The sequence below is a fragment of the Oncorhynchus kisutch genome, linkage group LG8 (genome assembly GCF_002021735.2).
Source record: "Oncorhynchus kisutch isolate 150728-3 linkage group LG8, Okis_V2, whole genome shotgun sequence".
Classification (NCBI taxonomy): Eukaryota; Metazoa; Chordata; class Actinopteri; order Salmoniformes; family Salmonidae; genus Oncorhynchus; species Oncorhynchus kisutch.
In genome coordinates this window covers 14043723-14059527 of record NC_034181.2, presented here as the reverse complement: position 1 = coordinate 14059527, position 15805 = coordinate 14043723, and the positions used below count along the sequence as shown (strand labels likewise).

General features: G+C 41.5%; 1 protein-coding gene across 3 annotated transcripts in view; it reads left to right on the top strand.

Annotated features, from left to right (window-relative positions):
- The window catches only part of LOC109894947 (syntaxin-binding protein 1-like), a 34062-nt gene extending 19699 nt beyond the window's left edge, over positions 1-14363 (top strand). Inside the window, exons 10-20 of one of the 3 annotated variants that reach the window (XR_004210742.1) lie at positions 634-741; positions 2726-2786; positions 2922-2987; positions 6068-6148; positions 7001-7139; positions 7332-7441; positions 7849-7953; positions 9023-9108; positions 9720-9874; positions 10470-11283; positions 11877-14363. Coding sequence is in view for 2 of the 3 variants with exons in the window: in XM_031829705.1 (XP_031685565.1) it covers positions 634-741; positions 2726-2786; positions 2922-2987; positions 6068-6148; positions 7001-7139; positions 7332-7441; positions 7849-7953; positions 9023-9108; positions 9720-9874; positions 10470-10579 (1021 nt within the window). In the remaining variant the exon portion in view is untranslated. The remainder of the gene's footprint in view (positions 1-633; positions 742-2725; positions 2787-2921; positions 2988-6067; positions 6149-7000; positions 7140-7331; positions 7442-7848; positions 7954-9022; positions 9109-9719; positions 9875-10469; positions 11284-11876) is intronic. The other 2 variants (XM_031829705.1, XM_031829706.1) reach the window with 2 other exon arrangements.
- The last annotated feature ends 1442 nt before the right edge of the window (positions 14364-15805 follow it).

Sequence of the window (15805 nt, the reverse complement as noted above, 5' to 3'; positions counted from 1 at the left end):
AATAGGATCTCTATGTGAACAATAGAATCTATATGGAACAAGAGGATATATATCCATATGTGAACAATAGGATCTCTATGTGAACAATAGGATCTAAATGTGAACACTAGGATATATATGTGAACAATAGTGAACAATGTGAACTATCCATATATTAGGTGATTTAAAGGATATCGATCCCTAAGTTAAATAAATTATATCTATGCCTGGCAGCATATATTTAGGTCCATCTCTTATTTTGTTAGGAAGTCATCCTATACTGTAGTTTCTTGTTTGGTTTGAATTCTAAATCAACATTTGAGCATATCTGTTATGGACTGCTCTCTCTCACCACTCTCTCTCTCTCTCTCTCTTTCTCATCGCTCTCTCAACACTCTCTCTCTCTTTCTCATTTCTCTCTCTCACCTCTCTCTCGCTTTCTCTCATGTCTCTCTCTCTCACCTCTCTCATTCTCATCTCTCTCACCTCTTTCTCATCTCTCTCGCTCACCTCTTTCTCATCTCTCTCGCTCATCTCTCCCTTTGTCGTCTACCTTTCCCTCACCTTTCTCTTACCTCTCTCTCATATCTCTCTCTGATATCTCTCTCTCATCTCTCTTTCCCTCACCTTTCTGTGTGTGTGTGTGTGTGTCAGGTATGACACCAGCGGGATGGGGGAGGTCAAGGAGAAGGCGGTGTTGCTGGATGAGGACGATGATCTGTGGATGAGTCTCAGACACAAGCACATTGCAGAAGTCACCACGTGAGTCTCTAACAAATACAAATAGGATGCTCCCTTGGTACACACACACACACACACACACACACACACACACACACACACACACACACACACACATATATATATATATATATATATATATATATATATATATATATATATATATATCTTTCCCTCACCTTCCTGTGTGTGTGTGTGTGTCATATATATATATATATATATATATATATACAGTGCCTTGCGAAAGTATTCGGCCCCCTTGAACTTTGCGACCTTTTGCCACATTTCAGGCTTCAAACATAAAGATATAAAACTGTATTTTTTTGTGAAGAATCAACAACAAGTGGGACACAATCATGAAGTGGAACGACATTTATTGGATATTTCAAACTTTTTTAACAAATCAAAAACTGAAAAATTGGGCGTGCAAAATTATTCAGCCCCCTTAAGTTAATACTTTGTAGCACCACCTTTTGCTGCGATTACAGCTGTAAGTCGCTTGGGGTATGTCTCTATCAGTTTTGCACATCGAGAGACTGACATTTTTTCCCATTCCTCCTTGCAAAACAGCTCGAGCTCAGTGAGGTTGGATGGAGAGCATTTGTGAACAGCAGTTTTCAGTTCTTTCCACAGATTCTCGACTGGATTCAGGTCTGGACTTTGACTTGGCCATTCTAACACCTGATTATGTTTATTTTTGAACCATTCCATTGTAGATTTTGCTTTATGTTTTGGATCATTGTCTTGTTGGAAGACAAATCTCCGTCCCAGTCTCAGGTCTTTTGCAGACTCCATCAGGTTTTCTTCCAGAATGGTCCTGTATTTGGCTCCATCCATCTTCCCATCAATTTTAACCATCTTCCCTGTCCCTGCTGAAGAAAAGCAGGCCCAAACCATGATGCTGCCACCACCATGTTTGACAGTGGGGATGGTGTGTTCAGGGTGATGAGCTGTTTTGCTTTTACGCCAAACATAACGTTTTGCATTGTTGCCAAAAAGTTCAATTTCATCTGACCAGAGCACCTTCTTCCACATGTTTGGTGTGTCTCCCAGGTGGCTTGTGGCAAACTTTAAACGACACTTTTTATGGATATCTTTAAGAAATGGCTTTCTTCTTGCCACTCCTCCATAAAGGCCAGATTTGTGCAATATACGACTGATTGTTGTCCTATGGACAGAGTCTCCCACCTCAGCTGTAGATCTCTGCAGTTCATCCAGAGTGATCATGGGCCTCTTGGCTGCATCTCTGATCAGTCTTCTCCTTGTATGAGCTGAAAGTTTAGAGGGACGGCCAGGTCTTGGTAGATTTGCAGTGGTCTGATACTCCTTCCATTTCAATATTATCGCTTGCACAGTGCTCCTTGGGATGTTTAAAGCTTGGGAAATCTTTTTGTATCCAAATCCGGCTTTAAACTTCTTCACAACAGTATCTCGGACCTGCCTGGTGTGTTCCTTGTTCTTCATGATGCTCTCTGCGCTTTTAACGGACCTCTGAGACTATAACAGTGCAGGTGCATTTATACGGAGACTTGATTACACACAGGTGGATTGTATTTATCATCATTAGTCATTTAGGTCAACATTGGATCATTCAGAGATCCTCACTGAACTTCTGGAGAGAGTTTGCTGCACTGAAAGTAAAGGGGCTGAATAATTTTGCACGCCCAATTTTTCAGTTTTTGATTTGTTAAAAAAGTTCGAAATATCCAATAAATGTCGTTCCACTTCATGATTGTGTCCCAAAAATACAGTTTTATATCTTTATGTTTGAAGCCTGAAATGTGGCAAAAGGTCGCAAAGTTCAAGGGGGCCGAATACTTTCGCAAGGCACTGTATATATACACATACATATATATATATACATATATACATATATAACGAGAAAGCACACACACACAGACACAAGCGTGCATCATTCTTTAATTAATCTATCGCTCTCACGATCTCTTTCTCGCCCTCTCCCCCCACCCCTCCCTCCCTCTCTTTCACACATACATTCAAACAGGGCTGTGACCCGTTCTCTGAAAGAATTCTCATCCACCAAAAAGATGAACACAGGAGAGAAGGTACTGTATTCTAATTTCAGTCTGTATTAGTCCTACAGTACTGCATTATTGACTTGAGATGAGTCCTTTACCCCCTGTATTGTATTGGCAGCTGTGTGTGTCTAACAGTGATGTGCTGTTCTGGGTTTGTTTCAGACCACAATGAAAGACTTGGCTCAGATGCTGAAGAAGATGCCCCAGTATCAGAAAGAGCTGAGCAAGGTAAGTGTGTCTTAAGAGTGTGTTGATGCATGTCCTGTCACAGAATACATTGTAGACAACAAAAAAAGAAAGAAAAGATGCAGTGAAAGTTAACATTATGTTTTTGAATGACATCCCCAAGAGGTAAAATATTTAGTGAAAAAAATAGTGGTCCTAAAACGGAACCTTGAGGAACACCGAAATGTACAGTTGATTTGTCAGAGGACAAGCCATTCACAGAGACAAACTGATATCTTCCCGACAGATAAGATCTCAACCAGGAACTTGTCCGCGTAGACCAATTTGGGTTTCCAATCTCTCCAAAAGAATGTGGTGATCGATGGTATCAAAAGCAGCACTAAGGTCTAGGAGCACGAGGACAGATATATCAACTGTTCCCCCAGGCAGCTGTGACGTATATCAACTGTTCCCCCAGGCAGCTGTGATGTATATCAACTTATCCCCCAGGCAGCTGTGACGTATATCAACTGTTCCCCCAGGCAGCTGTGATGTATATCAACTTATCCCTCAGGCAGCTGTGACGTATATCAACTGTTCCCTCAGGCAGCTGTGATGTATATCAACTGTTCCCCCAGGCAGCTGTGATGTATATCAACTGTTCCCCCAGGCAGCTGTGATGTATATCAACTGTTCCCCCAGACAGCTGTGATGTATATCAACTTTTCCCCCAGGCAGCTGTGATGTATATCAACTGTTCCCCCAGGCAGCTGTGATGTATATCAACTGTTCCCTCAGGCAGCTGTGATGTATATCAACTGTTCCCGCAGGCAGCTATTACGTATATCATGTGGAAGACCTTTACTATGGACTTAGATCCCACACATTCATAGTCCACGAAGGCATAGGTGTCAAACTCACGGAGGGAATGAGCGGTTGCAGGTTTTTGCTCCTCCCTTGTACTTGATTGATGAATTAAGGTCATTGATTAGTAAGGAACTCCCCTCAGCTGGTTGTCTGGGTCTTAATTGAAAGGAAAAACCAATAACCAGCAGACACTAGGCCCTCCATGGAATGAGTTGACTCCCCTGAAATCAATGGGATTCTGAGGCTTCAGCAATGATACTATACACAATGATACTATACACAATGATACGATACACACTGATACTATACACACTGATACTATACTCACTGATACTATACTTTACACAATGATACTATACGCAATGATACTAATCACACTGATACTATACACAATAATACGATACTATACACACTGATACTATACACAATGATACTATACACACTGATTCTATATTATACACGATGATACTATACACAATAATACTATACTGTACACAATGATACTATACACACTGGTACTATAAACACTGATACTATACTATACACGATGATACTATACACATCAATTCTATACTATACACAATGATACTATACTGTACACAATGATACTATACACACTGGTACTATACTATACGCGATGAGACTATACACAATGATACTTTACACACTGCTACTATACGCACTGCTACTATACGCACTGATACTATACTATACACAATGATACTACACATACTGATACTATACTATACACAATGATACAATACTTTACACAATGATTCTATACACAATGATACTACACGTGCTGATACTGTACTATACACAATGATACTATACTATAAACAATGATAATTTGCACACTAATACTATACACACTGATACTATACTATACACAATGATACTATGCTATACACACTGATACTATACACCCTGCTCCTATACTCACTGCTACTATACGCACTGATCCTATACACAAGGATACTACACACACTGATACTATACTGTACACAATGATACTATACACAATGACACTATACACACTGATACAATACACTATACACAATGATACTTTACACACTGATACTATACACAATGATACTATACACAATGATACTATACTATACACAATGATACTATGCAAAATGATACTATACTATACACAATGATACTATACACAATGACACTATACACACTTATACGATACACTATACACAATGATACTTTACACACTGATACTATACACAATGACACTATACACAATGATACTATACTATACACAATGATAGTATACACACTGATACGATACACACTGATACTATACACACTGATACTATACACTGATAATATACACACTGATACTATACTATACACAATGACACTATACACACTGATACAATACACTATACACAATGATACTTTACACACTGATACTATACACAATGATACTATACACAATGATACTATACTATACACAATGATACTATGCAACATGATACTATACTATACACAATGATACTATACGCAATGGCACTATACACACTGATACAATACACTATACACAATGATACTTTACACACTGATACTATACACAATGATACTATACACAATGATACTATACTATACACAATGATACTATACAAAATTATACTATACCATACACAATGATACGATACACACTGATACGATACACACTGATACTATACACTGATAATATACACACTGATACTATACTATACACAATGACCCTATACACACTGATACAATACGCTATACACAATGATACTTTACACACTGATACTATACACAATGATACTATACACATTGATACTATACTATACACACTGATACTATACACAATGATAATATACACACTGATACTATACTATACACAATGATATTATACACAATGATACTATACTATACACAATGATACTATACACACTGATACTATACTATACACAATGAAAATATACACACTGATACTATACTATACACAATGATACTATGCACACTGATAGTATACTATACACAATGATACTATACACACTGATACTATATTATACACACTGATACTATACATGTTTATAGTCTGCATCCCAAATGGCTATCTATTTATTCTCTATAATAGTACACATTTTTGGCCCTGGTCAAGTGTAGTGCACTATATAAGGAATAGGGTGCCATTTGGTATGTTGACATAGTATGCACACTTAACCGACTACAGTCTTGTGACTTTACCGCTGACCACCTGCGTGTGTACACTTCTCCCTGTGTTTCAGTACTCCACCCACCTCCACCTGGCTGAGGACTGTATGAACCGCTATCAGGGCACTGTGGACAAGCTGTGTCGTGTGGAGCAGGTAACACAATGTACCTGTGTTCTATGTTCAGTACCCTCCTCCTCGGTTCAAAGACCAAAGACTATGAGACGCTTGAAAATGAAGGCCAGAGAATTTACAGGTGCTGATTGCTGAGACCAATCGGCACAGAGTGGACTTGTACAACTTGATGATATTTGTAGGAGCTCCAGTGAATTGGAGTACACTTGTATTAAATGGGTACTCCGGGTATACACTGAGTGCACATAATATTAAGAATGCCTGCTCTTTCCATGACATACACTGAACAGGTGAATCCAGGTGAAAGCTATGATCCCTTGTTGATGTCACTCATCAAATATATATACACAATGATACTATACTATACACACTGATACTATACACAATGATACTATACACACTGACACTATACTATACACACTGATATTATACACAATGATACTATACACACTGATACTATACTATACACAATGATACTATACACAACGATCCCTGTGGAACGCTTTCGACACCTTGTAAAGTCCATGCCCCGACAAATTGAGGATGTTCTAATGGCCAATGTGGGGGTGCTACTCAATATTAGGAAGTTGTTCTTAATGTTTTGTCCACTCAGTGTATATCTAACCATCTAATCCATATCTAACCATCACTACCATATCTAACCATCTGCGCTACTCGGGGTTGGGAGTCCGAAAGGGTGGCGCACAATTGGCCCAGCATCGTCCGGGTTAGGCTTTGGCCGGTGTAGGCCGTCATTGTAAATACTATTTGCTCTTAACTGACTTACCTAGTTAAATAAAGGTTAAATAAAAATATAAAATAAAATGAAACCCTGTACCCCTCCATCTGTCTTTGCCCCTTGCCCTACCCCAGGACCTAGCGATGGGTACGGACGCAGAGGGGGAGAAGATCAAGGACCCCATGAGGGCCATCGTGCCCGTCCTGCTGGACAAAGACGTCACTGTCTTCGACAAGATTCGCATCATCCTCCTCTATATCTTCATGAAGAACGGTGAGAGATCAATCCCTTTTCTGTGTGTCTGTAGTTTACTATGTACAATACTATGTACTAATGCAGGGTTTCCTAGCACTACACAGCTGATTCAAGTCATCAGCTAATCATCAAGCTTTGATCTGGGTGTGTGCATGTTTCTGTGTGTGTGTGTGTTTTCGGTGCATGTGTCTGTGTTTGTGCATGTGTCAGGTGTTTCGGAGGAGAACCTGTGTAAGCTCCTCCAGCATGCTAACATCCCTCCTGAGGACAGTGACATCATCTCCAACATGGCCCATATGGGCATGCCCATCATCTCAGAGGTTAGCTCCTATAGGAACACAGTAACACCAGGACATGTATTCATTAGGCACCGAGCGGAAGAAAACTGACTGAACAGGGAGGTACTACAAACTAATTTGTCCAATAAGAAACACTTGTTTTTGTTTTCTGTTGCAAAACGTTTTGCTACATTGTGCTCTAATGAATATGAACCATTGTTGAACCATCATACAACTCTCTCACACAATTGAGTAGAAATACTTTAACATGTGGATTGGGAATCCATCTTTGAATAGTGGCATAAATAAGATATCCTCGGTGGTTATATGCTGTCTGTGTCCAACTGAAGAGTATTTGAGTGCATCAGTCATCTACTCTAAGCACTTTGAGAGTCCTTATGTAATGAACAGCATTCCTAATAAAATAATAATAATGATTAATTTTCTAGGGGAATCCGACCCGCAAGGTGAAGAAGACTGACCGGAAGGAGAGAGTGAGTGAGCAGACCTACCAGCTGTCCCGATGGACCCCTCTTATCAAGGACATCATGGAGGCATGTCCAGTCTGCTATCCTAAACTGTTATATATTGGATTTGATTAGAAAGTAGGGTCTATCCTACAGTAGTTTAGTGTGGGTGGATACTAAGTTAAGACTGACAGGAAAAGAGTGGTCTCTAGCTTTTAGGGTTAGGGTTGAGCTAGGGTGTGAAAATGAAGCTAGGATTAGGGTTGAACTGGGGTGTGAACATGAAGCTAGGGTTAGGGTTGAACTGGGGTGTGAACATGAAGCTAGGTTTAGGGTTGAACTGGGGTGTGAACATGAAGCTAGGGTTAGGGTAGAACTGGGGTGTGAACATGAAGCTAGGGTTAGGGTTGAACTAGGGTGTGAACATGAAGCTAGGGTGTGGACATGAAGCTAGGGTGTGGACATGAAGCTAGGGTTAGGGTTGAGCTAGGGTGTGGACATGAAGCTAGGGTTAGGGTTGAACTGGGATGTGGACATGAAGCTAGGTTTAGGGTTGAACTGGGATGTGGACATGAAGCTAGGATGTGGACATGAAGCTAGTGTTAGGGTTGAGCTAGGGTGTGGACAGGAAGCTAGGGTTAGGGTTGAGCCAGGGTGTGGACATGGAGCTAGGGTTAGGGTTGAACTGGGATGTGGACATGAAGCTAGGGTGTGGACATGAAGCTAGGGTTAGGGTTGAGCCAGGATGTGGACATGAAGCTAGGGTTAGGGTTGAGCTGGGGTGTGGACATGAATCTAGGGTTAGGGTTGAACTGGGATGTGGACATGAAGCTAGGATGTGGACATGAAGCTAGGGTTAGGGTTGAGCTAGGGTGTGGACATGAAGCTAGGGTTAGGGTTGAGCCAGGATGTGGACATGAAGCTAGGGTTAGGGTTGAGCCAGGATGTGGACATGAAGCTAGGGTTAGGGTTGAGCCAGGATGTGGACATGAAGCTAGGGTTAGGGTTGAACTGGGATGTGGACATTATGCTAGGGTGTGGACATTAAGCTAGGGTGTGGACATGGGGTTAGGGTTGAGCCAGGTTGTGGACATTATGCTAGGGTGTGGACATGGGATTATGGTTAGTTCACTGACCCAGTTTTGTTTCTCCTCAGGATGCCATTGAGGACAAACTAGATCCAAAGCAGTACCCCTACATCTCCCAACGAACTGCCTCCACCCACTCCAGCGCGCCATCAAGGTATGCAAATAAACTATATGAATTCTACATCCACTCTGTAGTCTGTCACTTCTGAGTTTCCAATGACTTACAGGAATTATTAATTTTAGCTTCTAGTGGAGGTAGGAACGGCCTCAATATTTAATTGGACAGTTCATCTGTTCTACACTACAAACTATCAACAGACTATCAATAACATGTCAACTGCATGTCTGTTGACTTTCAACAAGAAAGTGGCTGTAGTCAAGAAATTGACGTACTCTATGAAAGCTCCCATCCAAGTTTATTCACCCATTGGGTCAATACATCTGCATAAGACAAAAGACATATTCACACGAGCACTGATATTTAACCCTTTCTCTTATGCTGAGTCTCCTCCTACACATCTGAGCAGCCAATGCATCTCTGTTGCTCTTCCTTACTTCATCTGACCTGACCTCTGCCCCAAAGTGCTCAGTCCTCCCCAACTCACAGCTGTCATGTTGACTCGCACCAGACTTTGTCCTTTTTCCTCCCATAGGATCCCTGATGGCTAACAATAACATATCTGAACAGAATGTAAATGTTATACATTCCCCTCTCACCCAACACCATCTAAAGTGTTACTTGAATGTCCTGCCCTGTCATTTCAGTGCCCGGTACGGAAACTGGCACAAGAACAAGGGCCCCACAGAGATTAAGACTGGTCCTCGGGTCATCGTCTTCATCATCGGAGGCATGACCTTTAGCGAGATGCGCTGCGTCTACGAAGTCACACAGGCCAATGGCAAATGGGAGGCCATCATTGGTGAGTTGGCAGCATGGGTGGGGTGAAATGTCATGGTCGTAACTGTACGTCTGACGTTGAATGCACTCGTTGCACCACGTAGCCCTTTTATGTACATTCTACCTGGATATACATTGTACACCTAGTAGGGAGCAGGCATAGGGTGTACAATCAGAACTATATTTCAGGGAAAAGGGAGATATCTTCTCCATCTAAATACCCTGAATCATCCTGGCATGGCGATACTTAGGAAATAATTAGAATATACTGTTGATATCCTATAGTTCTATTCCACTGTGTCTGACTCAGCTGCTGCTGGATGGAATCTGCTTTGTGTGCTCAGATCAGATGGTGTTTCTGAGAAAACATCAGAGACAGGATATATGTGCTGTTGTGACAACAGGGAATGGATACCATGCAGGGTCAGGCACAGGACACAGTCGACTCTGTGTTGGTACTCCCTGTCTATAGCCATGTTATTTTTGCTCGTTATTGGACTGCCATTTTTGTCATTAACATTTATCTTTCAGAGGAACCCAAGACCTCACCCAGAAAACAGACTTATTGAGATACAATGTGAAATGAGCATGCAGCATTTGTCCCACTCCCTCCATAGGCTCCACCCACATGCTCACTCCCACCAAATACCTGAAGGAGCTGCAGCACCCTGATTTCCTGGACCCCAACGCTGCCCCTGAGGAACCAGAGCCTGCCCCCGCAGAATGAGAACACACACTGAAAAGTAGAGATGGTCGTTGTGATGTGAAGTCCCTCTCTCAGCCTCCTCTCACCGCGTACCCTCCACTGGCCCAGGACTCTTAGTCCCCTGTGTTGTGTCCCAAATGGAAACATATTCCTTCTACAGTGAACTACTTTTGACCAGGACCCCTAGGGATCCCTCCTCCATCCTGTTGTTTCATGGTTGTTGGTTGGACCCATGGAGATCCACACTGTGACTCCCCTCTTTGTTATCCATCCTGTTGTTTCATGGTTGTTGGTTGGACCCATGGAGATCCACACTGTGACTCCCCTGTTTGTGATCCATCTTGTTGTTCCATGGTTCAGTCGGTTGGACCCATGGAGATCCACACTGTGACTCCCCTGTTTGTGATCCATCCTGTTGTTCCATGGTTCAGTCGGTTGTTTCATGTTCCCACCTCTATTCCCTCCGTGTCATTGTATACTTGGTCTGTGGTGCTGTCATCTATTCTGTTTATCTTGTGTGCACTCTCTGTATCTGTCCTTGGTATGCTACATGTAGACCACAGGAGGCTGCTGAGGGGAGGACGGCTCATAATGATGGCTGGAATGGAGCTAATAGAATTGCATCTAACACCTGGAAACTATGGAAACGATGTGTTTAATGTATTTGATACCCTTCTACTGATGCCGCTCCAGTCATTACCACAATCCAGTTCTCCCCAATGAAGGTACCACCAGCCTCCTGTGATGTAGACAGTTGTCAAAATCTCCCCTTTTCTGTGGAGAATTTAGTCTTTGAGAAAACAATATCTCTGTCCATCCATTCAATATCAAACTCTCTGTTGAAGCACTTCTTGTATGATTGTTTGTCAAAGGTTTGACAGAGGGGTTAATATTGACTGGATGGATAAATATTTATTTTTCCTCAGACACTGTATGCCAATGAAACATTTCTTCACATGTTATTTTTACTGGGCCTTTTTGCACCTCCATCGTTTTATGTCTGCCGTTTGACACGGTTTAGAGGAGCAGCACCTATGGACGATTTCTGCCGTGCATATCATGGTGACTGATGCAGAGATTTTATATTTCCGTGAATATGATACTCTTTCCTGGACTAAAAGCTGAACCCATGTCTTTATATGGGATTTCTGCTGTCTGTGTATTTCTGTCTATCATTCCCATTTGGAACTGAAGGCCTACTCTACTTTAATTTAGCAGATGAATCAAGTCTTCAATGATATGTTAATTATTTGATAATTTCCAAGTTATTCAACTACTCTAATTCTCTCTCTCTGCCTCTCCCCGTCTCTCTCTGCAGGATCAACCAATATCTTCACCCCTACAAGCCTTCTTTAAACTCTCAAAGACTTGGATAAACAAGCAGAGGTTTATGCAGAACCCCCTGGCTATAGCAGTCCCTCTCTTAACTAGCTATCTGTCTCTTAACTAGCTATCTGTCCCTCTCTTAACTAGCTATCTGTCCCTCTCTCAACTAGCTGTCCCTCTCTTAACTAGCTGTCCTTCTCTTAACTAGCTGTCCTTCTCTTAACTATCTGTCCCTCTCTTAACTAGCTGTCCCTCTCTTAACTATATGTCTTTCTCTTAACTAGCTGTCCTTCTCTTAACTAACTCCCCTAACCTCCAAACTCCCTCAGCCGGCATATTCTACTCAGGACCGTCCATACCAAACCCCTTCTACTCTACACATAGAGCCATTTTCTTTATTGTCTTATCTATTTCAAATATATCAAAGTCATGTATTCAGATAGAATTTCTTAATAGCATGAAATAAGATCATTTAAAGCCATACTACCAAAAAACACCATGTTTTACCTACTGTACATAAACCCTGATGACTGTATAGTAATAATATCATTTCAATTTGTTTGTCAGATTGAAGGGAAGAGTAGAGATTGAGTCTGTGATGGATGACTGTTGATACTATATGAGCAGTGGATGTAAACTGCCGTCTCAGGATGCCATTGTTGCACTTTCTTAAAAAGGAAGCCAATCATAGTGTAAGATTCCAGTCTTTCATACAGACCTTTCAATACATTTCATAAAAGTATTCATATAACATTTATTTGAAAAAAACAACTAGCTGAATATTGGAATGAACTTGGAAATACACTTGGAATGTATTTGAACACTGAAATAACTGACTCAAATACATTCCCAAGCATTTAACCAAGGTATTTGAAAAGCCAGGTCTGTTTTTAGTGGTTTAGCATGTAGCTTTTATCTCATTGCTTGTAAACGTTTCAGGAACAATGAGCAAAAATACAAATATTTTGGAAACTCACAATTGTATAATTTGGACATCATCTTCATCACCAACATCATCACCATCTTCCTCGTAATGCAATAAGTAGTTTGTAGAATATATGCCATACTGTATCAATGTTTCTATTCCTGGTGAATATTCTGACTTTGAAAATGCCAATGTGAAGCCACTCTGTACTAGTGCTCATGTAGCTGTAGCTAGCAGTACAGTTACAGTAGTTGGGCTGTAGCTAGCAGTACAGTTACAGTAGTTGGGCTGTAGCTAGCAGTACAGTTACAGTAGTTGGGCTGTAGCTAGCAGTACAGTTACGGTAGTTGGGATGTAGCTAGCAGTACAGTTACAGTTACAGTAGTTGGGCTGTAGCTAGCAGTACAGTTACAGTTACAGTAGTTGGGCTGTAGCTAGCAGTACAGTTACAGTAGTTGGGCTGTAGCTAGCAGTACAGTTACAGTAGTTGGGCTGTAGCTAGCAGTACAGTTACAGTTACAGTAGTTGGGCTGTAGCTAGCAGTACAGTTACAGTAGTTGGGCTGTAGCTAGCAGTACAGTTACAGTAGTTGGGTTGTAGCTAGCAGTACAGTTACAGTAGTTGGGCTGTAGCTAGCAGTACAGTTACAGTAGTTGGGCTGTAGCTAGCAGTACAGTTACAGTAGTTGGGCTGTAGCTAGCAGTACAGTTACAGTAGTTGGGCTGTAGCTAGCAGTACAGTTACAGTAGTTGGGCTGTGATGATCAACCATTGGAAAGTTATTCCTCTTCATTTAGTCTCTGTTCAGGAATACTATGTAATTGATTTGATTTGCTATTTCCTCTTCCTGTCGAAGCTATAGTCTCGTTTTTGTCCCACTTTCCAGTGCAGCGTTGACACTGTCATGATGCAAACTCATTTGTTGGCGTTGTTGTTGTTACACTTGTTGATTTTGTTACTCTATAGTAGGGTTATCTATTATTTCTCAATATATATTAATACCAGTGTATTTGATCAGAATTCTATGCTTGGAAGTAATTTATCCCAAACAATACACGTTCACATACTAAAGCTCTAATAAAGTTGCTTCAAAGAAAATGCTGATGTTTTATTCTGTTACATTATGACATGAAATGATTGAAAGGCATATCAGTAAACACTTTAGTCATTGAGGGATGGATGGATTGGACTGCTGCTGATCCTCTATTGATGTTACAAACTATCTGGGTGGTTCAAGAAACATGTCTGAGAGGCTAGTGCATAATTTAGTACAAGGTCCCCTGAACTAAACTGGAAGACTTTGATAGTAATACTGTAACATTGTAATGTATGTCAATTATAATAATATCATTGCAATACCATTTACATCCACTGGGGAGAAGCATTGGCATATTGCTTGATAAACATAATAGCAGCCAGCAGAACTTTGCTTTGACAGCCCGGACGAGCCAACATACATATATATATAGTGTATGTGGACACCCCTTCAAATAGTGGATTTGGCTTTTTCAGCCACACCCGCTGCTGACAGGTAAATCAAATTGAGCACTCCATTGACAAACATTGGCAGTAGAATGGCCTTACTGAAGAGCTCAGTGACTTTCAACATGGCACCGTCATAGGATGCCACCTTTCCAACAAGTCCATTCGTTAAATTTCTGCCCTGTTAGAGCTGCCCCGGTCAACTGTAAGTGCTGTTATTGTGAAGTGGAAACATCTAGGAGCAACAACGGCTCAGCCGCAAAGTGGTAGGCCACACAAGCTGACAGAACGGGTTCGTTGAGTGCTATAGCGCATGGCGCGTAAAAAATAATCTGTCCTCAGTTGCAACACTTACCACCGAGTTTCAAACTGCCTCTGGAAACAACGACAGCACAATAACTGTTCATCGGGAGCTTCATGAAATGGCTTTCCATGGCCGAGCAGCCGCACACAACCTAATGCTCAATGCCAAGTGGCTGGAGTGGTGTAAAGCTTGACACCATTGGACTCTGGAGCAGTGGAAACGCGTTCTCTGGAGTGATGAATCACGCTTCACCATCTGGCAGTCCGACAGTCAAATCTGGGTTTGATGGATGCCAGGAGAACGCTACCTGCCCAAATGCATAGCGCCAACTGTAAAGTTTGGCGGAGGAGGAATAATGGTCTGGGGCTGTTTATCATGGTTTGGGCTAGGCCCCTTAGTTTCAGTGAAGGGAAATCTTAATGCTACAGCATACAATGACATTCTAGATGATTCTATGTTTCTAAATTTGTGACAACAGTTTGGGGAAGGCCCTTTCCTGTTTCAGCATAACAATGCCCCCGTGCACAAAGCGAAGTCCATACAGAAATGGTTTGTTGAGATTGGTGTGGAAGAACTTCATTGTCCTGCACAGAGCCCTGATCTCAACCCTATGGAACACCTTTGGGATGAATTTGAAAGCCGACTGCGAGCCAGGCCTAATCGCCCAACAACAGTGCCCGACATCACTAATTATTTTGTGGCTGAATGGAAGCTAGTCCCCACAGCAATGTTCAACATCTAGTGGAAAGCCTTCCCAGAAGATTGGAGGCTGTTATAGCAGATAAAAGGGGACCAACTCCATATTAATGCCCATGATGTCGGAATGAGATGTTCGACAAGCAGGTGTCCACATACTTTTGGTCATGTTGTGTACTTCTACAGCTTTTGAATATTATGGGGGTTGCTTCAAGCAACGATATATTTGTGTGAATGGTAAGAGACCTACATTAGTACAATTATTCATTCTACAACCGGATTTCAAGCAGTGAAGCAACTTCTAGTTGCAGCTATATCTACATTTCTCGCTGATTATCTCCGTACATAGTCAATGAGTGAATGCATAGACAAAATATAACTCCTACCTGACTTAATATACCAGTACAGTACACCCAGAGTCATATGTGCTGTCCTGTGTGCTAGCTACTATAATACTAGTCTCTCTGTGGAGCACTGTGAGGGAAGCTCAAGGCCATAGAGACTGCAGCAGAACA